The 27827-nt window shown below is 28.6% G+C and overlaps 1 protein-coding gene across 5 annotated transcripts in view; it reads right to left on the minus strand.

Annotated features, from left to right (window-relative positions):
- LOC129981100 (uncharacterized) overlaps positions 1–27827 on the minus strand; it is a 577941-nt gene that overhangs the window by 295903 nt on the left and 254211 nt on the right. Inside the window, exon 1 of one of the 5 annotated variants that reach the window (XM_056091774.1) lies at positions 5450–5677. The exons of the other annotated variants lie outside the window; for them this stretch is intronic. Coding sequence (XP_055947749.1) covers positions 5450–5662 — 213 coding nt within the window. The 5' untranslated portion in view covers positions 5663–5677. Of the gene's footprint in view, positions 1–5449; positions 5678–27827 lie in introns of those variants that run through there. 5 annotated transcript variants of the gene reach the window in all.

Here is a 27827-nt window from a genome sequence, read left to right on the forward strand (position 1 = left end):
TTTTTTTTTGAAAATTCGTAAATAAAATCCTATACTATAGTTCATTTAAAGTTATACGTGAAATTTAATTGAATTGCAAACGCGGGATCTAACACGAGAAAAATGCATGGGCGTCCGAAGCTCTAACCACTAACTACTCCGCTCATGCAGGTCATGTAGAGCTACATGTCAATATTTAGTTATAAAAAAAAATGTGTTTTTTTTGTGTGTGGGGGGGGGGAAATTGCGTTTTTTCATGAAAGAAATATTAAGATAAACAGCAAAACCTTATCTAAATATAAAATATGATGCAAACCGTTAGAGCCGTTTCCGAGATATACGTATTAAATTTATATTACACACACATACACACACACGAATTGCTCGTTTAAAGTTATAAGATAAAAACAATAACAAAAATAGTTGGAATATTTCTAGTTTTTTCCACACTAGTATTTTTGGCATTGAATTATAGTTAATTAAACTAAATGGGAATAAACATTTTAAAAATCAATACTAGTGAAGAACTAATGCGTAGTAAAACAAAAAGTAATATCTGTTTTAAAAGTTCCTTTTTTTTTTAATTAAACTTCCCCAAATAGAGTTTTTAAAGTATGTTTTGTTATTTCAAGTAATCGTATTATGCAAGTCTCGAAAATAAATAAAAATAATTGCGATAAACGCTTTTTAGCTGGAGGAAGAGTTTCAAAATATCATACCAAAACAGATATTTTCACCAAAAATGCAAATATTACTTGATTTAATTATTATTATGCCGAAATTTTTCAAATAAATTAATCTAAATAATTTATTATATTAATTCAAACCATAGATTTTGTTTAAATAAACATTTTATTTAAACTGATGATACCTAGTGGACTGATGAAGATAAATGGAGGAAAATTACTTTTTGCAGGAGTTTGATAATAATATTAGAGATGGTAATAATATCCCTTTCTTCCTTTCTTTTTCTTTAACGCAAACAAAGCAATATGTACGCAACAATTCCGCTTTCCCCACAATTTTTTGAAATACAAATTCAAACAAAACAAATAATAAACCCTTTCAAATGATATTTCTATTTGTAATTAAAGCATTTCCTCCGAGCGATTTTGTTTATTTTGCCACGGAACTAACAGTACATTTTCCAAGAAGCAACGGAAAACAACCGGAAGGCTTCCACCGACTGCATTTCCGACATTGCATGAGCCGATAATTATAGTAAGAACGAAACTTGCGGTTTTTTAAAAAAAGGAAGTGCACTTGTGGCATATCGGCCTATTAGATGGAAATTGCAGGGTCATGAAAAGGGTTAAAAAGGGTGAACAGGATGCGCGACTTCAACCACATTTTACGACACAGCAATCAAATAATCTGATGAATTTTTTTAAAAAATTCAAGAAGAAAGTACAGAAAATATCGGACATTTCGATGTTTTCCTTTCAATATTTCTTTTGGATAGAAAAAAAAATCAATGCCCGATTTTCATACAAAATTTTTTTAAATCCAAATTAAAAAAGGAAGGAATTCTTGGAAGCGCAAATAATAATTTATTAAGAATAGCATATTTTTATTCAAAGAAATGAAAAATAAAAGATTATTAGTATGTTTTAACGAAATCATATATATAAATTTAATTTTCATTTAATTAAGTTTTAATTTAATTTACTCGCAAAAAAATGAAGAATCTGAAAAAAAAAAGTGTTAAAAAAGCAACCTCAGTTTCAGTATTAGTAAAATACAACCTTTCTAGCGATCGTATTTGACAATTAACTAGGAGGTGTGGTTTTCCCAAAATTTTATCGAAAAGAACGCCTTGCATGATACTGGCGTATAAGAACGAAATATTATGGTGTGAATTTATCATTTTACTGAATCTATTGTGTCATCATTGGCAAGTTTTTTGGCGATTAATCCCTGGCTTGCTTTTAATAGTATATGAAAACTGAATTTGTTCTTTAAACAGGTTTTTCTAATCAATTAAAACAAAGATTTGATTCTGTACTTGTAGTGATAAAATTCCATAACAAATTTGATATATTTAAGTCATTGTGTTTTTGAATTATCGCATTTACATGTTTCTGAAACCATAGACAGACAGTCAAATCGTAGTTGGATTTGGCTTAAAATTTGACAGATATCTAGACTATAGATGTTAAATCTGTGTACCGAATTTTATCTATCTAGCTCTCGGTAGGGCAGACGGACTTCCTCTAAACAGATTTTACTCAAAATTTGATAGAAGTCTGCAGATTTGGTGTAAATATCGTATACTAAATTTCAACTGTCTAGCTCAAAGCGTTTTTGAGTTATCTTTGTCATAGACAGTCAGTCAGACGGACGGACATTTTCCAAAAATGTATTTTTCGAACTCAGGAAAAGTCTAAAATGAGGAATCTCGATTTCGAATTTTTTGACAATTACTATACTTTCTCTTTACTACATATACGAGAGAATAAAAATGTTGGCAAAAGATCAAAAATTCTTTGTAGAATGAAATTATTAACCTGACATAAATTGATCACGTATCTGATATATCTGGAGTAGAATATTTCTTAGAACTAATGAATATTGCGGGGATTTATAACTGAATGAGTATTTGATGTTAACTTATTTGGTTATTTGTTCCTTATAACATCGAAGTTTCTGAAGAACGATACTTAAAATTTTGAAAAGTGCAAGTTGAAAGAGATCTAGATCGAAAGCGATTTTGGGAAGAATAAAGAAATTAAAATCCTCAATATCATACTTAATACAAAAATAAATCGAAAAAAGAAAAAAATCGTAAAACATTCTGTTTTAGAAGATTTAATTTATACAATTTTAGGCACCAGATGTTTAAAATAAAGCTTGTTCTAAAATCTCTTACAAATAATAGTTTAAGTACGTGTTTTAGATTCCTTATAAGAAAATGATCTATTGCATTTGTTCTCATAACACGACTTCGAAAAAATTTCTTAATTTTATCATATTTCCTAGAGCTCAAATCAATATTAATTAATATTATATATATATATATATATATATATATATATATATATATATATATATATATATATATATATATATATATATATATATATATATATATATATAATTTCAATTTATCTATTTGCTAGAAATAATCATTTTCTAATCATTAGAACGACGGTTCAATCTTACTTTCGCAATTACGCGGATTTCTATTTCCCCACGATGTCTAATGTATGCCGAAACCAAAAATGCTGTATCAGCAAATTCCCATCTAAAATTATATAAGTTCAAAATACTTTTTTTTTTATGATTTCTTTTTCTTTTTCTCTGTCTTCTTCTTTGCACTGCATCTTCCATTGGTTACGATTTTTATAAAAAATTATAATAATGGATAAAATTGAATTCTGTCTGTTATATCATGAAGAATAAAAGATTATTAAAAAAAACCCACTTCATCTTCTCTTTATATCAAAAAATGTTTTACACATACACAATTGTATAACGTTTTGCCCATAATATGAGCACGAGAACCAAAGTTATTATGATTGGATTTTAACAGGCCTGAGCTCCTTAATGAACTCGTTGATGGGCCATCTAGCTCAAAGAGAGTCGAAATAGGGGATAAAAAATTTCATTTCTTTATTAATTCCTTACTTTAGAGAACAGAAAAATAAATCAAATTACGCGAATTAGTGACTCATTAAAACGAAAATTTTTATATTAAAAGTTTTTCAATAGCTGCATTTGCTTAAAAGTTAGGGGTTGAAAATTGATTTTCAATCCCTAATTTCAGATATTTTTAATATGATTGATATTGTCATATTAAAAAAATAAAATTTCAACGGTTGTTCCCTTTTTTTAATTTTTTAATTTTTTTTAAATGCAAGTGGATTAAAGTTTAAGAGATTGATGTCAATTCTAGAAGTTCCACGTGTTTTAGTTCTTTTGAACGTATTTTATTACAATCTTTGAAATGAAAGTGAGAGTGTAAACATGTTTTTTTGTTTGTATTTAGTCCTTTAAAATAAATAAAATTCTTTTTTTAATAAAATTGAACTGGAAAATGATAATAAATAATAATAAAATCAAATTCTTAGAGCATATTAAGTGTTCTTGATTGCTCGTGTTCTTCGCACTTTTTAAGTATTTGTTCAATTTAAAGACTTCCATAGTGGTTAATTCTTTATTCATAATGTTCAAATTGATAATGAAGATTCCTTTATAGGAAAAATATAACTACCTATAATTAATTATTTAATAACACTCTAAATTAGACTTTATCTATAATTTAAAAATAAACAAAATTATAATAAAAACTATATTTTAAATGCTTATTTTCAAATTAGTATGATTTAATAAATGCCATTTTTAAAAAAAATCTATCCCTAGAATATATTATGAATTTATTTATCTTTAATAAAACAGATAACATTAAAAAATTTTATTTAATAAAAATTCATTTATCATTATATGAAAACATTAAAAACCGATTTTACTGAGTTCGCTTTTAATGATTTTTATTTTTATAAACTCTTTTTTATAAATTATATAAGAAGAAATTGTAATTTGTTTCGCAAAACGCATTTTAATTTCGGATTAAAATTTTTTCGCAGGTATTAAAAAATATATTTAAGTAAGATATAGAAATTAAAGATGCTACTTTTAAACTTTTACTTTTTTACTTAGATATTTTTTCAACTTCATATTTAGTGAGTTATGAAAATAAGCCAGTTGCATAAAAAAAACATCTTCATAATAAAAAAAATTCTGTTGAATTCTTGAAAGAAACTGCCTAAAAAAACGAAACCAAGTTTTTGTTTAATGCTTTCGATTAAATGGCTCAACTGTGAAGCCAGTTCAAAGATTACATGAAACATAATTGTTGGTAAATTCAAGGGATAAGAATTTAAAAATATAATTTATGAAATATTGTTATATTGTAAATATTAAAATTCTGAAAGGAGCAATATCTCTACTTTAAGAATGCTTGCCTTATACATAATATCTATTTTGTAATTACATTTCTTAAATTTGTTTCTTTAACGTTTTATTTTCAAGACATAAAAAGAGTTTATTACACTAAAGATCGTTACCCACAGAAAACAATATGCAAGTGTTGCAATAAATTGATTCAGATGAAATATTTTAAATAACATGCTTTTTCAAGAGTTTCGGTAATTTGTGTCAATAGTTTAAATATTGGCGATTTTGATGGAGGTTAACAATATAAAATTCTAATCGTTCTAAAAAAATTTTATAACCCTAGATGAGATAGGATTATAAATTTTTTTATAACCCTATTGTAGATGAGTTTCCAACCATAAATTAAAGTGCCTTGTTTAACGCAACACATGATGGGAGATTTGTGAATTTATCATCGATATAAGCATCAAAATGTAAATCATAAAAAGAAATGAAAAACTATCAACTTTTGACATTAGATATATTTATAATATTGGAATTGATAAACATTTCATGAAGTAATTTTCTTTCTTACCTCATAAGTGATATCCTCCTTTTCTAGGGTTTCCAATTCTTGCTGTATGAAGTGAAACATTTTTGGCGATTTTTCGCGATCCAATGATCCAAAAACTGTAGCCAAAGGAGTCCTTTTTCGTTGTTTAATCTGACGAAGAGATCTTGGTGGTGGTGGAGTGTATGGAGAAAGACATTGCAAACTACGAACACTGGATTCGAACATCTGCTCCATGATTTTTAGACCTCGCAAAGACATCTTAAGCATAAGCAATATTCCTTATTAAAATGACGATGAACACTGTCCACAATTCAAGAATCTAGAAGCTGCTTCAAAACCTGCAGCATCTCATTTAGCTTGAAAATTTTTCTTTGCACATATAAATAATCTTTATATAGATGGTTTCTTCACAGTGTGTTTAATTTTTGTATTAGAAATGCTTGTAATATCTTTCAACTATTCCTGACGTGCATAAATCGTTTTCCAGTAAATTGTTACGTAATTACGATTATAAAAGTAACCAGTTAAATTTCAGAGTAATGACTTAATAATAAAAATTACTCGTGATATCTGTCTTTACTAATGATAAAATATTAGATAAGGCATAAAATGAATTTAAAAAAAAAATGAAGTCAGTGATCTATTTTTTAAATACCAGAAATCAAGTGTTTTATTACAAATTTGATAAACCTATACTACTGTCACTTCAAATTTAGTACTGAATGATTTTATTAATGAAAGATGGTAATAAAAAATGAAAAATTGGTTACTAGAAAAGCACCGGTTATAGTCGTTCACAAATATATCAATATATCCCAATAATCCAAAGTACACTATGAGGGCTTGCACATATTCAACGGACAACAATAGAAAATTTAGAACACTAATTAGATGATTGCATCATAGAGTGGTGACACAGGTCACTTGAAGACAGTTCAGAGTTTACTGAAATCCTTTCGAATGGAGTGAGAAGACACTTAAACGGGTGTAGATTGTTGTTCTATCATTGTTGTAAGGCGATCCTCATCACAACCTTCGCGTGTTCCTAATGTGTGTAAAGTGAACGGTCATATGGCAGATGAAGCATTTAGGCGACTCGAAACCTGGGTCAACGTTACTAGGAAGAGGCTAATCACGATGAGATCGTACAAACGGACGGACTTGTTATTGAACGACCCTGCCGCGAGCGCTGAGTCCTCGACAAGTTTTAGGCAAGTTCAACACCGAAAGTTGCTAACCCGGTATAACGTAACGTGAGGCGAAATATAAATAGCAACAAGAAAAAGCAAACACTACATTGGGTAGGTATGCAGCGATGCTGTAACGAAAACAGCAAAAAAAAAAAAAAAAAAAAAAAAACAAGAAGAGAGAACAAAATATTATCATAAAAAAATATTCAACTGAATTTTCAGGAAGCAAGTCAGAAAAGAATCTTATTCCCCTCCAGGGCCTGGACAAAGCATTCGGAAAGAAATAAAAAAAGAACTGGCATAGCGCTCTGGAACGTGGTATGCTAGTTTGGTGGTGGTAATAATTGCCGGTTGGATGCTCTAGAAAGGGAAACCTGCAGAAGATGGGTTTTGCTTTTTATTTTTTTCGGAAGAGTTTTAAAATGAACGACAATATTCTCTTATCCGCACCTTTTCGACACTACCTACCCAGCCTTTATTATTTTTTTAATACACCAAACGATTATTTCGTCTGGGCTGTAAAAAGGGAGGTAGAAAAAAAAATGAAAAGAACTGTACACACGAAAGCAAGTTCCCACTATCTTGATTAATATCAAAAGAATATGTCCAAACGATTCAAGTCTGAGGTTCTGCTGCCTCAGAGCCTTATCAGTTCCATCTATAATATTATTACCCAAGCTGTGTAACTTCTTTCGTTTCTTTGCATAGTTGTGTTTTTCTTTCTCGTTTGAGTGCAGCTTCAATCAACACAACTGAAAGATATATCTATTTAAATGGGAGCAGTCAAACGCGGAAATATCGGTTTAATTGTTAGTTCGTATGGAATTTCAAAGACTTCTTGTAGAAAGTGCAGTCCAGCGGTCATTCAACCGAAGGCATATCAAAAGGGTGAGGTTGACGAATTCTTTTTAATTTGATGTCTATTTCAGATTCAATTACTGATTAAGAGACAATAAAAGGAAACATTCCTTTAAGCAGTTGACGCAAATTACACAGCCATATTTGCTTAAGAAACATCCCTTTATGTCGATATCAATTCCGCTTTCTTTTAGGTAATTAGAAACCAGTTAATAGGGCAAAACAGAAAAGAATGTAATAAAAGGAATCTCTTGATGAATAAAAACTATGCCTTTATTGCATTCGCTTTCTTGATGGTCATTATTTTTATAGATAAAGAGCTGAGTTTTTAATCTATGTATAAGAAGGCAGGCTGTATTATTTAATAAATGCTTAGATAATTCTGCTATAAGATAAAATATGATGCCAAAAACATTCAATTAAATTTGATATATATATATATATATATTTTATTTTGAAAGTAACAATTTTTCAGAAGACGTGATTTCTAATTTCGGGTTATATTAATTTTGTAATGCATTAATATGATGACCAATCGAAGAAAAAAAGGTCATTTTCTAATTATAAGTCATTCCATTTCAAAGAGTATCTATATCTTCATTGAAAAAAGGAATAAAATAGTTGGTGGCAAGAGAAGTGCCACCTTTAATACTTCTACAAAATGTGAATTTTTAGCAATTTAGGAGGGAAATTAATACTTAGAAAACAGTCCATAGAAACGTGATTTATTTTTTATTTTTTGGAAATTCCAATCATTTACTCGATGATCTTTTACTGTGCAGAAATCTCTGGATTAGGAACAAATTAACGCTATAAATCCTCGTAGTTAATTTGAAATGGCAAATGTAATAAATTCGTGAACGTTACTGCAAATTAACTAAGGAACTGCATATCAACATAAAGGTATTCGTCACGCTTGATAAATTTTTACAAACAGTTATCACAGTGCACTAAAAAACGACTTAAACTCATTATAATAATGTTGTGGGCAGAACATTCAAATAATCCACTTGATGAAAAAGCGAAACAACAAAATCGATGCATTGAGGTAATCGATCTCAGAAAGTAGACAGATAATCCATTACAGGTGTAAAGTAATCAAAGTAATGTAGAAGAACAACACAGAAATAGAAAGCACGAACAGAATTTAAACTGAGCGTAGATAATTCCAGTAATCACCAGTTATAGAAAGCATTACACCACACCAGAATCAATATCTGTATCTCATCAGGATTTCATAGGCATTCCACAATAGCAAAACACACTCATGTAGAAGAACACAAAGCAATAAATTCAGATAGAGCGTAGATAATTCCAACAACCACCAGCAGTACAACAGATTCAATGTCTGTACCTCATCAGCAAGTTGACGAACACTCCATTGCTATGAATCACACAGATCAAAGTAATGTTGGAGCAGATGGGACAGGAATCACTGCTGCCAATAAAGGCTGGAATTTAAGGTCACGCTTAGAGGAACCCCATACACCCCATCAGCAGAAATATTTTGAGTTTAGTCAATAGCGGAAAAGGTGTCCATTGATTCATTGGATGACAGAGAGGGGTCATCCAAGCGGCATAATGAAATAGCTCATAGAAAATAGTTCTTTATTCATGATACGACAGGAAACAAAAATTAACCGAAAAAAAGGCTCGGGTGAGTGTATTTGGGTATTACCGGTAGAGTCTAATTGGTGGAATGTAAGCAGGAAGTAGGGAGGGTAGGTTGTACCTTTCGTTTTTTTTAGATCAGCTCTCATCCGGGAAGTATTTATTTCCCCTTAATCCCATCCCGAACTGCGAGTGCCGTGAATGGAAATGACAGAAATATATAAATAATAATAATAAAAAAAGCGAAGAGTCGTTCAAAAGTGGAATGCTCGAATTAACTTTTAAGCACTGACGGGTTGAAAGCTAATTTTGGAGTTCGCACATCAATAAAATAGAATTCTCTTTCATAAATTTTGCAGCACAAATGTTCCATTATTAACTGACAACGATTCTAAACTAGGAGGTATACAGCAGCCTATAAGTGACCATGAACACAAAAAAAATTTCTTTATTATATAGAAAGTTCTGAGGTGAGATAATTTTGTTCTAATAAATCAGAATTAGTATTATCCCGGTACATTCAAAGCAAATGCTGAAGATTAACAATTTTCCTTTTTTGGTTTGAACTTGAATTTTCATTCTCTAATGAAGCAAATTGCATTACTCACGATTCGTTAAAATAAGTCTACAATTTAAATGCGACAGAATCTATCTTATTTATCAGCAAAAAGAACTTCGCAGATGCTAAAAAAGGCTATTTTTCAAGATAGTAGCCTATAAATGACAGAGAATAGAAAGTAAATACCTTTACTATAAGAAAAGTTCTTCGGTAAGATATTTTTGTTATAAGTAAATCAGTGTTCAAAATTAGAGTACAACCTGGAGCTGAAGATTAACAATTTTTCCTTTTTGGTTTGAACTTGCATTTTCATTATCTAATGAAACAAATTGCATTACTCACGATTCGTTAAAAAAATTCTACATTTTAAATGCGGCAAAATCTATCTTATTTGTCAGCAAAAAAGACTTCGCAGATGCTAAAAATGACTATTTTTCAAGATAGTAGTCTATAAATGACAGTGAACAGAAAGAAAATACCTTTACTATAAGAAAAGTTCTTCGGTAAGATATTTTTGTTCTAAGTGAATCAGTGTTCAAAATTAGTATACAATCAAAACAGACGCTGAAGATTAACAAATTTTCCTTTTTGGTTTGAACTTGCAGTTTCATTCTTTAACGAAGCAGATCGCATAACTCAAGATTTGTTAATACCTTTTAAATGCGGCAGGATCTTAGTCAACAGCAACAAGACTGCACATATACCAACAAAGATATTTTTCAGAATAACCAAATATATATTTATAACTGAGCTGTTTAAGTTTTGTTATGCTATTACAATTGGATGTGAAGTCCATTTTCGATTTATCGATCACAATAAAAAAATTCAAACAAATTTTTAAAATTGAAACATATATACTTATTATAGTCTTCAGAAAAACGCAGTTAAATAACATCTTTAAATTATCCCATATGTCATCACATAAAGTTTATGCATTTTATAGCAGTGATGCCATTTAATGATATAATACACTGATTTCGAATTGTTTAAGCTTTAAAAATTCATTGTGCATATAATTAAAGTTCATATTCGCTGACACGGACGACGAACTTGCGTAAAATATATAATAAAAATCTTCATTCCACCATTTTCAACTTTGGACATAGCTTTCTTCATAGCCTACGTGTCATCCCTCTTTCATGTTCTCCAACCACATCATTATCTTTCTTTTGTTCAGTATATGTCCAATTATTTTATATCTATCAAACAGTATTTCACGAGTATAGAATTGCCTATATCCATTGAAATATGCATCTTTTCCTTACTATTTATTTCGCACTTTATATCACAGGCCTAGGTTTCGGATTTAAACATATTATAATTTTTTTTTTCTTGAAAATGATTACAGTTATGAGAAATTTTTTAAAATAACGATTAGATGGTTCATATTACGTCGTTCCCACCAGCTGTTATATGAGAACGCTAATCAAACAAACTGGATTGCTCAATGAAGTTGAATTTTTTAGTAGTTTCTATAAAATTTATTGTCATAGTTCATTTCACTGTATGGTTCCTTGCTCAAGTAGTGATAGACAGACTATTCCTAAAAACGTACAGGGTACCAGATACAGTATAATCAAACGTACAGATAAGTATAAATAAGTATAATGAAATGTACCAATCAAATGTACAGATAAGTGTAATGAAACGTACCAATCAAACGTACAGATAAGTTTAATGAAACGTACCAATCAAACGTACAGATAAGTGTAATGAAACGTACCAATCAAACGGACAGATAAGTGTAATGAAACGTACCAAACGTACAGATAAGTGTAATGAAACGTACCAATCAAACGAACAGATAAGTGTAATGGAACGTACCAATCAAACGAACAGATAAGTGTAATGGAACGTACCAATCAAATGTACAGATAAGTGTAATGAAACGTACCAATCAAATGTACAGATAAGTGTAATGAAACGTACCAATCAAACGTACAGATACTGAAATTCGTCAAAAATCTGGAGTCGTATATGAGAATACAGTATGGGGAGGTAAAAACATGTTTTATAACTATAAACAATTTTTGTTCATAAAAAGTGTACAAATACAGCTCTTTCTGGAAACAAATAAATACAAATGATGCATTTTAAAAAATACAACAACAGAATTCTCCCATTTGTTCACTTTATCAAATCCTGTATCATTTTAATATGCTTTTCACATATTTTGAAAATATTTGGCATGATACATCGTTCGAAATGTATGGATAATGATACAACATTTTTCATCAAAGAAAGCAAATAAATTAAAGAAAACAAAATATATGCGTCAGTAAATGTAGTTTTATCGCTCAAAACTGTAATCATTCAAATTTTAATTAGGCTGTTTATCAGGACGAAACTGAAACCCTAAGAGATAAGCTATAGTAGGGAAAGATCTTAATGAGATGGATTGTGATAGCTTCTAAATTCTTTTTCCATGACACAACAGTAAATTCACCCAGACACCTTAGAAAGATCTTAGGATTATTTTTACAAATGTTGAGTTGATCTCTGGATATTATAAAAAGAATAAAAATAAATAACTTTAATTAATTAACAAAAATAAACTGCTTACATGCAATATGAAAAAAAAAATCCTATGAAACAGAAGGAAAATGAAATATTCAGAATAAAATACGAAGATATAATGAGATTAAAATAAGTATAATAGTGTGAACTATTGTTAAATATCAATTAAAATGAAATAAGAAAATAAAAATTGACTAAAATATAATAGTGTGAATTTTTAGCAGCAATAAAATATCACTTAAAATAAAAATAAAAAGATACAATGAAACTAAAATAAAATAATAATGTGAATTATTAACAAATATTAAATATTATTTAAAATAAAATAAAAAGATAGAATCAGACTAAAATAAGGATAATAGTGTGAATTATTAACAGATATTAAAGGTTATTTAAAATGAAATAAGAAAATAAAGTGAGACTAAAATAAATATAATAGTGTGATTTTTAACAGATATTAAATATTATTTAAAATAAAATTAAGAAGAAAAAAAAACAGAATGAGACTAATATATAATAATGTGAATTATTGACAGATATTAAATATTATTTAAAATAAAATAAGATAAAATGAGACTAAAATAAGTCTAATAGTGTGAATTTTTTAACAGATATTAAATATCATTTAACATAAAATAAGAAGATAGAACGAGACTAAAATAAGTTTAATAATGTGAATTTTTAACCGATATTAAATATTATTTAAAACAAAATAAAAATGTAGAATGAAACTAAAATAAATATAATAATGTGAATTATTAACAGATATTAAATATTATTTAAAATATGAAGACAAAATGAGACTAGAATCAGTATATTAGCGTGAGTTATTAACAGAATAATTGTGAATTACTAAAAAACTCGTGGAATTTTAACAGAAAAATATTTAATAAAAACGAGTATTATACAAAAATATTTTATGCCATCTCAATGCTTTAGAGAATGAATCAAAAACTTTTAAGCAATCCGATTCACTATTTAGAAATCGAATCAATGAATTCTCTTCAGCCTCGGCTCACTGAATTTTTTCATTGACGAACAGCATACGTTTCTTCAGAAATGGGCTTTATAGAGAAAAAAGAAGCTTTGTGAAGGGGGGGACCCATTTAATATTGAATATAATTTACAAAATACATTTCTATTATATGGATTCTTCTAGCTGAAGATTTTAACCCTTTATTTACATACGGTACTTAAATGTACCGAATACCGTATAAATGTACCGTCCTACTGATATCTTCACAATATGACTATTTTTTTCTAAAAGTATTTAAAAGAACACAAAGATAGTATTTCCAAGGGAAAGCAGTAAATATCAACTAAAAATAACATTAAAATCTTTTATTATTAATTTTATAATTAAATTATTTTAATTAATTAAAAAAGTTTTTTTTCCTTCTTCCTATGTTTATTCTGTACCAAAACTTAACTAATGGTTCAAAAATAAATCTGAAAAATTGATGGTAAAATAATTCGATATATAAAGGGTTAAACTGTAATTACTTTTTTGTACATTGTTTCAGATACAAACATATGCATGCAAAATCTTGACGTGATCCAAGAAAAACTGATTTGTGACCTATAGTTTGAGAACCCTATTTTAGAGTAAACCGAATTTAAAAATCGTATGTAGTGCATAATAAATATATAAAACAAAACATTCCTCAATTGCAGATTCATTTCTAAACCTGAATAACAGCTGACAAGCGACTAAGAATTTTCTATTCATACTTGAAAAGCATCATTTTATTAAATACAGTAGACTCCCGATTATCCGCGCCTGCCACATAAAGTTTTTTTTTTTGACTGATTTTTTCAAAAAGGTACAGTTTTACAGTTATGCTTTTGTAATTACATAATACATTACAGTATTAAAATAGTACATATGTATTAATTTTTCTGTGTATCCTTGACGCCTCTCGTAAGTACAAAGCACTTTTCTGTTTTCATTAACAAAATGCATTTTAGGTTAGTTTTGAGTGATATACTAAAATATTAAGCGTTAGTTAAACATTTTCTGCTGTTTATTTTACGTTTTATTGTACATAAAACGATTTTTCAAAGTTGGAATGACTGTTTTCTCTTCTGCTATACCCGTTTTTAGCTTTTTTCGGATTATCCGCGATTTTTGTTATCCGCGGCTGCCGCGCCACCCAATTCCGCGGATAATCGGGAGTGTACTGTACTGGAAACAGAGAGAAAAGTCATAAATTAAAAGACCCTTTAAATGACTTTATCATGTTGAATATACTGAAAGAAAGAAAGAAAAAAAAAGTGAGAAAACAATCAATTATTTATTTCACCTTCAAAAAACTAGTTCTACCAAAATAAATAAATAAGCAGCATTCTTAAGTTTAAAAAGAACCAATTCTATCTGACAATCTCCATTAAAAAAAAAATAAACGTAACATATATCCACTACTTTATTACCATTCCACTAAAACGTCAACACGAAGACATAAAAATCCAATCTTCATTTCAATCGAAAGTTCACAAGAACTCATAAAGAATGTAAGCAATTTAAATCCAAAACATGAATCTTTTCCACAATTCCATTACTATTCCATAAATTTCAATAAAACTCCACATTTCTAGCGATCAGAAATAGAACTAATTAGGGTTAAAAGGAACACACTGGGATGAGAGGGGGAGGGAGGAAAGAAATTTTTCACACGTCCTCCCTCCAGGGAACAGTGGGCGTGAAAGTCCAAGGACGTTGACCTGCAAAGCCGCATGACCTAACCACGGGTGTAGTTTTGGCCGGAGCGGTTACTAAAACCTCCTATCGTATAGAGACCTCTCGCAAGGCAGAGTAAAAGCTGGGTAATTAGAAGGTTTGATCTAGCTTTGTCCTGCGCGCAGATCTTGAATGAAGATTGAACACCACAGAGGGACATTTGGGAGTGACCAGTCTTAAAAAAAATATCAAAAGGGTCACGAATGATTATTTTCTTTCAATGGTTTTTGCTTGGAGGGAATTTTTTCAAATAAAATTCCTATGGAAATTTTTTATTTATTTAAATAAGACTTTTTTTTTTCTCATAATAAAAATCATTACATGTTCAGTAGTATGCAGGGCTGGATGATTAAATAGGAAGAACAGTCAATTGCCTAAGAGCACCATAAACTTAAAGAGTGAAGGAGGTGTTTTTAGTGATATATTTAGAGTAAAATAATTTTGTATTTGCTTTTATTTGATTTACAAAGACTATGGACTTGGACTTTTCAGAGTAAAACCAAGTTTTGTTTAAATTTCAAGATATTATTTTAAAGATTTTTTTTTTCATGTTTTCAAATTCACTTGCAGATCAGTGCGGTTTAATTTGATTGATTGATTCAGAAGTTCACAAATTCACTTACAGATCAGTGTGGTTCAGTTTGATTGATTGATTCACAGTTCACAAATTCGCTTACAGATCAGCGTGGTTCAGTTTGATTGATTGATTCACAGTTCACAAATTCGCTTACAGATCAGTGTGGTTCAGTTTGATTGATTGATTCACAGTTCACAAATTCCGTTGTATATCAATTTAGTTCAATTTGATTAATTGACTCACAAGTTCACAATGACGGAAAACTTTGAATTAGAATCGATTAGAATTTAGAATAGATTAAACTTTAAATTAGATTTTCAAATTTTATTTCAAATTTTTTTTGAAATACCTTTTTTTTTTTAGTTTAAATTGAACCCCCCCCCCCCAACGGAGATAAAATTTTTAGGAGTTCTCTTGAATCTCCTTCAAGAGAATATTCTCTTGAAGGAAATTTGCAATTAAATGTTTTGCTAATTCAATTTGTTATAGTATTTAATACTTAAAAGCTGCTCATATAAGTGATATATTAAAATCAATAAAACATTTATGGTTTTGTAAATTCGAAAACTCAAAGCGTAAGGGCCCTGAAAATTGCATTACATACATGTCCCTATAGAGCTTAACACTGGCAATATAGTGTCCGAGAAATTAGGGGGGGGGAGAAGTAGCATGATGTAAGTTATGCTAAGCTGAAGAATTTTAGAGATGATCTTCATAATTAGTTTGGCTGTCAAATTATACGTATTTGCACTGTATGATGATAATTTTTACATTTTAAGATTTTTTGAATACATATTAGGTAATAAAATAAATTTCACTGAGCTTATGTCCGGAAAATTCATGAGTTTTGAGAAAAAAAATCATACAAGCAAACAAAGAACAAGAAGCCAAAGATCGAGTTTTTATTGGTAAATTCGGGATTATGCAATAACTTTACTTGTAACATCAGTGACAATATGCGCCTACAATTAAAAGTTTAAGATCTTAATTGAGTAGTTTTCTCTCTCATTTAGTTAGATGACATCTTCGGTTTTGGAAAGACAATCAACAGTTCAATCAGTACGATTAGCAGTTGAATCAGAATGATCAATAATTGAATAAATGGCATCAATAGTTGAATCAATATGACATCAATAGTATACTCATTCAACTAAGAATCCATGGAACACTTAAGATGTTCATGTTATCACGTGATCCATTGGATGCTATATAATCTATATAATTTTTCAGAATTCCAAGATTATCACTTTTGGATTATAAAATGTGAACGTTTTCGGAATTCATTATTAGGCCTTGGCATTGCTCACCTGATTTTCGTCCCGTTAGACGCATTTACTTTCATATTATCCTTATTTTAGTGAAATAAAAGTCTTCTGGCGCATACACAAAGGCGCGGAAGGTTTCCGTGTCTGGGAATTAACAGTATATATTGAATTATAAGACTGTGAGAGACACAGTTTTAATTTATCGTCCAAAATATATAATTATTTGGTGCCCGAAACACAATCGTTTATCATTAGCCTGGGAGGGGGGGGGGTGCAGTTTTCGAAAAAATTACAATTCTGAAAGAGAAATTATTTTAGAAACTATGATGACCATATTCTTCCGAAAATTTGAGAAAGAGAATATTTCAGGAAATATAAAAAAAATAAAGAAGTTAATCTTTAAAGTATTTTTAATATGAATTCTTTCTTTTTTTTAGACTGGAAAAAAACCGAGGGCAATTTCAGACACTTTATTCTATTACATTAAACATCTGTGTCTTCTTTTTTTTAAAGTAGGGCTACGAATCGAATACAGAGAATATGATGCATATCTAATTTAAATTATTCAATAGATGGTATTAATAGATAAAAAAAATTCTTGGAATCAAGAAAATGTTTTTGATAGAAAAAAAAATTTATTTCAAACTTTAAAATTCATTCACATAGTAATATAATATATATATAAAGAGATTTGAAACAACATGACATCTGTATTATTACAAAAAAAAAAAGGATATTAAAGGGAATAACTCATATTTTGGCGCATTTAAAGACAGTTCAAATCCTACAGGTAAATGAAAAATAATCATATTTTTTCTTATTACGTTTAAACGAAATTTTCCGAAAATCGAAAAAATTCAAGAAATAAAACGATAATAATGAGAGAAAAAAAAAGCAAATCTTTTTAAAATTTTTTTTAAAAGACAGAAAAGAAAGTTTATTTTTAAAAAAGTGAAACTTCTCAAGCAGTTTCTAATGTTTATTTTAAAAAACTTCAAAGAAATCGTTTTTTTTTTCATGGACGAAGAAACGCTGGAAGTGTTGTTTGCAGAGTACAAAAGTGGAACGACTTTTTGAGATAAGGTTTTGTGAAATTCGTTTCACAAAGGCTATTAAATGGCTTTCATTTGTTTTATCTTTAAATATTTGAAGACAAATATGATTTTCAACAAATAATGTTATTTATATGATATGATAGCGTTAAGATAAATGAAAATAGACAGCTTTTATCAATAAGTCAAATAATATCAAGGTATTATTTGATTAATTGACAAGTGCAATATTTACTAAGCCTTTTTATTCATGGGCGTGACATATTTTATTGGGTCAAGTACCTTGAGTTTATGAAGATGTAAAAGTAAGATTTCAATACCTATATTAAGGTTTTAAGTTCAAAAAAGCTTTGAGTTAGTACACTTTTCCAAGTAGTAAAGCAGTAAATATTAAATTTTCATTATATTTGCATTGCTGTTTAATAAAGCGGTCTTTATATATGAAACAAAAAACACTGTGGTATTTTTTTAAACAAATAAATTTATGGTTTTGCTCCAGGTTAGTTACTATAAACTCAAAAATAAATAATTAAACGAGCTTCCATGGGAATTTAAAAAAAGGAAAAACAAAATATAGGATATAATTTATCTTACAAGGTTGACTTTAAAGAAATGAAAATTTATTTTAAAGGAGAACAAATTCTGAAAGTTAAGCATCTCAAAAGCTGTTCGTTTGAAAGTATATTTTCTCTCATACTGTTTTCGTAACTTTTTTTTTCTTGTATAGAATTCCTTTTAAGCATCTCAACTTCGAGGAAAAAGGAAAACATGATTTTGTTTACACGTTTCTTATATTTTTTAAAGTTCTCCAGTAAGTTTGCATATTTTTAAACTCAATATTTTGAACCCGTAATTTTAAAAATATTTTTCGTAAGTTTTTAAAAAATTTAATATGACTCCATTTCCATATTGGTATGATACAATGGCTATTTTGTTAAAAACCTCCTAATTATGAACAGTGGTAGGTCAGAAAATAGCTGCGCCACAATTCAAATCCTATCTCTTTAAGCAATAGATTTTAAAATTATGTTGCCATCAGGTATTTTTTATATTAACAGAAGAATAAATACACAAATATCAAAATTAACGACGAAATTTATACAGACATTTCCCAAATCAGAGTAAATAAATAATTCTAAGCAAATGAAAAGGAAGAGTTCTATAAGTGCCTTCTTTCCTGAGAAAAGGAAAATTTCTTTCTGAATGGATGGATATTACGATGAAGTTATTTGAAATAAGATTGGATAGGAGCTTTGGTATTGAAGATGCCTTTTAAATTATTTAGAGTTTCCAACAGAGGAAATTTGAACAAGACCCTTCCATTTTAAACCTTTTCTTCTTTTTCTGCCTGAATTGCGAATCTACTCTATGATCATATTGTATTTCTATAAATACGTAATGATAGCAAATAAGTTCAAACACATTTTCTACAAACAGGATTACTATCTATATGCATTGTTATAAAATAATTCAGACACGATTGCAAAACAAGATAGTTAAGCCAGAAAATTCTATAATTGACCTACACTTGATATTGATAAAACTGAATAGTTACGAAACCGAATAGGGCATAAAAAGATTTTACACACAGAAAAAAAAAGAAACAACCACAAATTCCACTTTCAAACAAGGAACTTAGAAGAAATATAGGCAGTTGTTTCGCCGTTTTCTCTAGTGAATGCCACACAGTGAGTTATTTGCATTATTTCCCCATTAAAATCAAACAAATAAATAAATATCTGAAACAGCTGCTAAAAAATTTACATAATTCAGCTGTTTATCGAAAAGAAACGAACTGTGACATTCCTTTGAATAAAATTGCTCGCTTTTATTCATGTTTGAAAATTGCACTCTTAAAGTTGAATATAATAGAAGTTTATCTTGACAGAAAAAAACATATTATATAACTACAAAAGTATCTAGCTAATTTTGTAAAGGGAGAGAATAAAATAAAAATTAGTTTTATTGAAAAATTTGATTACGGAAAACCGGGTCAAAAATTTTGTATAGCAAGGGAAAACGATAATTTTTAAACCGAAAATGCTAACAAATATTTATTTTTAATACTTAACAGATTTAATGAATAAAATATATAGACAAGAAGTAAGAATTACAGCATTTTAATGAAAAAAATAAATTAAAAATTTTAATAAATTTTAAAATGATAATAAGCAAAATAATTTTAATTAAAAAATCGAATGCAATGGAATTTAGCAATTATTCAAGTTTTTAAAAAAAGCAGTCTTCCAGATATAAAACATTGATATAAACTGTATGCTTGATATAAACCGTATACCATTTTCAACAGTATTCTTGAGTATAAAACGCATAATATAAAACGAACAGAAGAAAAGGGGGTATTTGTAGAATATATTTATAACAAAAATATTCACAAAATTGAATTTTGTTCTATCAGAATGTTCTTTTTGCACGGGAAACTTCTTTCTTGTTCTGTAAAATATCAGCAAATCTTATTTTTTTACAAACAACATTAAATTGTTTTTAATGCCAAGGAAAAATTTATTGTTTTTTTAGTTGAATACATCGTATAAATAATAAAACAATCGATTAAATTAAAAGCTTTATAATTATTCACTTATAATCACTGAGGATACACGAACATATAAGGAAAATAATTATTTCCATTTCTTGTTTTACAGTTTTTAGTTTTGATTTTGGAGTAGTTAAGTAATTCAAATTATAAATGATATTTAAACATGATGTTAAACGACTGAATAAAATTCGAATTGATGATGAATACGTACTAAAAGCCTTCGACACAGTCACATATATTACATGCAAATGCTGTTATAGTTTTTCCTAAATTATTATCATTGTTTTAGTTTTAACTAAAATTAGCACCATTAAATTTTAAAAAAAGCATTAAAATCTATGCCCAAAATATTTTTACAGAAAACGTAGCAACAGAAAAAATATTTCGCAACAAATTGTTATCACACACAAAAAAAATCTATCACTGACAATCATTTTTTTTATAATGATTATGTTGCAAAAGCAAAACATTTAGGCAGAAATACAAAAAGGAGTAGAAATTAATTGATGCTTAAATTAGTGTGTTATAATCAATTTGTACTGAACCAAAAAAATTGGTATTACTACTTGACTACTACCTACAAACTACATACACAAATAATATTGAAATTTAACATAACAGGCTTTAAATTATCTTATCAAATTATTACCAACTCACATACATATTTTCGATATTCAATACATACACTTCTTATCAACTCATATATGCATAACTCATCATTGAGGTTTCAAGAAAACCAATTTCAGTTTCTTTTTTATTAACGGTCGTGCTTGTACAAAAAGTACAAGTTGAAAATATGAATAAAAAACAAAACGAAACAATTTAAATTACGAAGAAACAACAATAATCGTTTGCGTTCAAACTTAAAGAAAAGCTATTTATTTATTTTTCTATTGACTGACATTGTTGATGAGAGCAGAAATAAAAAAAAAATAAAATAAAAATAGTAATGTCAATGAATGACAACCAACAGGATATGACATATTTTATGATTCGTTTTTGTTGTTGTTGTTTAAACAAACAACAAAAACAAAAAAATGAGTGGAAAATCTGTCACATCTCTAGCTAAAACAATTTAATATTTGTTCTAAACAAAATAAACAAATCCATCTCTCTATTTGAAAACTTAGTGGAAAGAATTCTCTTACGAAAATAAACTACTGGAAATAGACTAAGCAAATATACTATTAGAATTTTATAAAAACTAAGCAATGGTATAACTTCACATAAAATTACCTCTGCAATTTAAAGGAAGGCTTTAAAAACAGTATGCCTAAAAATGACAAATAACTGAAACTACTACTCTAAATAATAAACATTTTCAAGTTTAAACATTTAATAAATAGAACATAAAAAATTCGATGCATTGATATAAAAATATTAAAAATACAGCAAAATATATCTTCATAAATTTCATTTTTTAAATAATATTTTTCTTTAAAAGCGATCTTTAAATTTATTTTCGATTATTATATTTAATATATTTTATTTCATTCTGGGTGTCATTTATATTTTTATAGAAAGATTAAATATTGAAAAATTGTAATAATGGTTGTATGTCGCTGAACATTTTGTTGTAATGTTTATATGCTTTTAATTACATGATGTCAGTATGGTGATGACATATACAAAATGAAATTCTATTAATATTACGTATAAAGATTTTATAACCATATATAATATGGTAGCGCGATTTTTTAAACGAAAAATCATGTATATGAAGAAAGTTTTAAAGCAATTCAAAAGCTGTTTAAAAATTAGTAAAATTTATCTAGTCTAATCCAAACTTTTATATAAGGTTTAAAAGTTGTTATTTGGTATCCTTAGCGTAACATGCTTTTTTTTATGCATCTGTACTTTTAATTTCGACAGGAGTGGATTTAGTAAAGCCTACATAATAATATGACATGGATAAAAAAAAGAATAATGAATTAATAAATTTAGAGTAAAGGAATAATTTTAAATATGAAGCATTTTAAATATTTTTTTCCCTTAATTTTTAAAAATTTCTTCACAAGCAAATATTAATTCAGATCAGAAAGGATCGAACATTTGACTTAAATGTAGGTATGAAAATATCAAGCGAAATACAAATTCTTGAAAAGAACACATGAATTATGTTGTGCCTCACACAAACCCGCATACATAGTTTCCATAGACCTGCTAACAGTAAAGATAGAAGGTAGATTATTGAATGAATATCTAGCAGTTTTACAGCAAAACATGAAGCGGTTAATATTTCTCACATTCCGTAGGTATTCTATACAATATCACATGAAAAATAGTCATGTTTTTCTATATTTAACTTTCATAGCCAGTTCTATAACTTTCATTTTTCTTTGCATCTTTTATACTGAGTATTTTTAATGGCATTCTTTTCTTAATAACATTTGTATATCTTCAGAATGCACGACTTTTAAATAAAAGCGTTATCATGGCCTTCTTTTCATATTTCCCATAAATAGCATCTGTCATTCTTTAGAAATACAAGGAAAGAATACAATATATTTAAATAATTCTCTTTTATTATACTTTGTTAAACATTTATGAGTATTCTATAGAATGTAGACTTCAAAACATTGCCTGCAACGTAACGTATAGAATGCCAAGGAAATGAAAAAATATTAATCGCGTCATATTTTCTACAAAAAAAAAAAAAAAAAAATACCTAGGCATTCTATAGAATATCAGATTTTTTTTTCTGCAATGTAACAAATATGTATTAACAAAAATAATCCTTTCACGTCTTAAACGTAGGGCGATAAACAGAGGATTTAAAATTTGCGATTTTCTAACCCGTCAGCAATATTGAATTTGCATAGGTAATTTGAATGCTCCGTTCCAGTGCCTGAAAAACTCTTAAAACGAAATATGGTAATTGGTTAAGACTTCAAGAAAGCTCATTTTTGATCTATAGTCTTGACAAAGCACTTGTCGGCAATAATCGCCAAATTAACAAAGCGTGAAGCTTAATTTTTCTTTCTCTTAGGCATAGCTTTCATTTACCTTTCTGACGTTCCCTATCTGCCAATTTGACGAATGCAGCTTCACACTATGAAAGTGCTGTATGTCAGTCTATCATTTTTCAAGGTTGAATATGGAGGAAAAATAAAAGGATAACAAGGTTTTTAATGATGTTATATTTCTTCTTCCTGTGTTTTTTTAAGTTTCCTTATTCGTTCAGATTCATATTTTTAAAATTATTTATTGAGAAATAATTTAAGATTTGATGTTTATTAAAAGTGCCAACAATTTATATCCGTATTTGATTGAGAGCCATTGTATCTACAAGAAACCAAAAACCATTCGTATCTTTTCTGTATGAAGAAACATGACAAAATTCGTATTTTTTCTGTGTGAAGAAACAGGACAACATTCGAATATTTTCTGTACGAAGAAACATGACAGAATTCGTATCTTTTATGTGTGAAGAAACATGACAAAAATTCGTATCTTTTCTGTGTAAAGAAACAAGACAGAATTCGAATCTTTTCTGTGTGAAGAAACATGACAGAATTTGTATATTTTCTGTATGAAGAAACATGAGATCTTTTCTGTATGAGAAGTATGAGATACATGCACGCATCTCTTGGAAAAACCGTAATTATTACTTTGGCATCGTTCTGAAGGAGAGATAAAAATGTATCGTTTTTTTTAATATTGAAGAAATAATTTTTTAAGAAAACTGAAAATTAAATTCTGATAATGATATTTTTACTTTCATCTTTCAAGTCGTTAGTTAGAAATAAGTCTAGAAATGATCAATTAGAAATAAATTTTTCATTTTCAATTAAATAAGAATTGATACTTGCAAATACAACGACGACTAATCAGACTAGGTTAATCCTGCTGTTAGATGGCATCAATATGGAATAAAGCTATATCTGCAAAAGGAGCAAGGGTCAAAATTTTTTTGGGGGAGGTCCTAAAAATCTTCTTTAAAGACAAAACTAAACTGAGTTTAAATATTTGATTAAAAAAATATATTTTTTAAATATATATTTTTGTTTATTTCATATTACATGACATTTCTATGGCAGGAAAATAATCTTTTAATATTTTTAATTTATAGCGTATAGTATTATAATAAAACAATGTTACACAGTTAATTGCTTCTAAAGCTGTCAAATCGGAGTCTTCTGATATACTTTCCTTTTTTTTGTGCTGGATGTCCCTTCAAAATTTTCACCACATCCATAATATGGTAATAATTTTGTATAATCACCTCCATGTGTATGATGGAAATGCCGTACAAAATTACCAATTATCACCGAAACAAGTCAATAGGGTCTGTAAGACTGACAATCTCTGAAGGCCATCGAAGACTTTACGACTATTTTTTGCAGTATAGCAATAACATTATTTTACCTTATTGGAATGTGTATACGTTCATTAGAAAACAAAACATCTAGCTATAAAAGCGAGCATTTAGATTTTGATGGTCCGTAGACCCCTTAAATCCGCTATGCCCTGGCGCGCCGCACTGAAGTGTACTAAGCATACTGTACTGAGTGTACTGAAGCATACGAAGAGTATACGAAGTATACAGAGTACACAAAATACGACGGAATAAAAAGAGATCTATAATAGCATACTGATGGAATCCAAGTAAAAGAAAAATGTACTTATAATTCCTATTATTCTCTGCATGATGTCAAATAACTTCAGAATTCGGGTTTTTTTAGACTTATTTGAATTAAACAGCAATAAAAAAATAACATAATACTATGCATCAACGAGACATTTATCGAAAAAAATTCAATTGATTTAGATTATAAAATTATAATTTCAATATTAAGAAAAAGGTCGATTAATTAAAAAAAAAAGTGTTTGAATTTGGGAAAAATTATGAAAAGATGGATATATTATCATCTATATCCCCAAGCTTTCGAGTTTCTAGTTACAGTTCTGCCTTCAGGGAAAGGATAGCAGAGATCTTAGAATTAGTACTCAAATCTAAGAATTATCTATCCTGTATGTGCAAAATACTAATTCCTCAAATGTTTTCGCCATGCTAGAGTATATAAATACGGAGTTATTCACCTTTTCATATAATATTCTTGTTATGTGCGCTTCACCCTTTCTGCCTTTCCTCCTGTATTTTTTAAAACCGTTTCAAATGGTGAAGTTAATTTGGCATAATCAATTATAATTTAATGCTGTGAGATTGAATAAGCAACTTAGAAACTTAAATAAATGAAAGGTTCCTCAAGGTTTTTTACGAATCTATTTTCTTTAAATTTTATCAACTCTTCTGATTAATAGAGATTCTCTGAAAACAAATAAAATCGTAATTACACGTTTTCGACAACTATGTTAATGATCGTCAGTAATCTAAATTTTGATAGTGATCCGCTTTAAAATTATCATCGATGAAATTATTTCAGTTTTAAAATGAAATTTAATAATTGGTTTGCATTGAGTCGAAAACAAATCAACGAGATTCTTCATAGTTTCAAAGAAAAAAAAATGCAGTTGCTACTTTTTCTTTCTGTTATACCAAATCATTATAATTTTACTCTCTCTTTCACGAAGGAAAGTATCAATTTCCTGGAAAAAGTTTCAGAAATATTGATGGATAACATCGTCAAGTAATGAAATAGTACACACATAATATTAAAATACAAAAATAAAGCATAACAAGATTTTAAGTGATACAAGATTATTCCCTTAAAGCTACAAGAAGCTAAAAGGCGGAATTACTAATAATATACGAATGTTGAAATAGGCAGATAGAAATAAAAAGCAAGATTAAATAGAGATACTTTAACGAGCTACTGCTTTTCGGTGGTAACAAAATTCGTGCTTTTATTCAATGATTGATCGATAACTGACTGCTTTCGAACGAGAGTATTTCAGAGGTAAAATAGGATAACGATAACGATGATAAATGCACAAGTCATCGATCGTTAATATCAAAATTCCACGAACACAAACGATTATCTTTCGAATTTATTTCCTGTTCGGTTTTTCAAGTTGCCATTTTCTTTATTGATTGTTATTATATGAAAAATTTAATTAAGAGCAATTCTTATTCGTATTTCAAGGTCACAGCTTTTCCGTGGCTATTTGTCGGCAATTAATAATTCGCTACGCCATTTTTTATAAAGCACTCTTTCTGATAATATCTCTAATTTAGAAAACTCTTCACACAATACGATCGCCCAAACAATGAAGAATTTAATCTAATTATTTTAGAACTCGTAAAAGGCAATAAAGCGATAAAAATAAGTTGTTCCTAATTCGAGATAATGGCAGTTTTTAATTGGGTACAGCCTTCACATCAAGTTAATAAAGAATGAGAACAAAACACGGACAAAACCGATTGAGAAAGATTATCCGCAACATTATACGCCAGCAAACGATTATTGCTCTTTTACTTCATTTTTTATGAAGTTCTTTTTCTTCGTCGAAAGCGCGCGAAAAAATAAACAGTAAATAAATAAAAAAGAAAAGAACAAAGGGAGGACTAAATGCCACAAACCCCCTTCTTCTGAACATTTCAATTTGAAAAACCGTGACTTTAACTGACGACAAGGATCTGGTAAGGGAAGAAACCATGTTGCTGGCACAGAATAATTGTTTCCTTTCTTTGTAGAAGAATCACGAAAACGATGTTCCAGCTCTGGAATTAGGGTTAGAAACCTATGTTTAGTGAGCGTTGGTAAACAGAAATCATTGAAAATGTTGGCTACCTGTTTCATTTGGTAGCATTTTCTTACTGATTTTTGCCACCCATTTCACATGTTCCGTAGAAGTCGGCTGTTTTGCTTACTTCCTGGTTATAGAAACTAATCGAAGGGGAAAGATTTAAAGGTCTGTGACACAGAGGACTTATCACGATTTTGGTAAATTCTTTGCTTGAATTCAAACCTATAATTTCTAGCCTCAATCTTTGGTAAATTATGTTTCAACTGATTAACAATATTTCGCACTGTAAAGAAACCTTTGACCATTACCACTTTTCCTGATATTTTGCAAATGATTATTTTCACTTCCTGGCAAATCTTGTTTGGAATAAAATTCTACCCAATAAAAAGAACAAAAGAAGAAGTAAATATTACATAATGGAATAAAATAAGATAAAATAACTAGATTTCTAAAAAGTCTATGCTGTAAATGCCATGAAAAGAATAAGAAAGAATATGTTTTAAGATAAGCAATTTATTTTCCCCTTCTGTAATAACGATTGTATTCTATTTGTCATATAATTACAGAGATATTTGAAATTTTTTAATGCCCACTATGGAACATGATATCCTCAGAACTTTTTAGCATGCTCTCGAAATAAACCTGTTATTCACTACCCCCAAGTATAAAAATTGTGAACCTTGAATCCGTATTCAAGTATATTATATTAATATACTTGATTAGTATTATATTATTATATCAAGTATATTATATTAATCCAAAATGGTAAACATAAGATATAAAGGCTCTTACCGATAACATTAGAAGAAAACACAATAATTACTTTTA

The sequence above is a fragment of the Argiope bruennichi genome, chromosome 8 (assembly GCF_947563725.1).
Source record: "Argiope bruennichi chromosome 8, qqArgBrue1.1, whole genome shotgun sequence".
In the NCBI taxonomy this organism is placed as follows: Eukaryota; Metazoa; Arthropoda; class Arachnida; order Araneae; family Araneidae; genus Argiope; species Argiope bruennichi.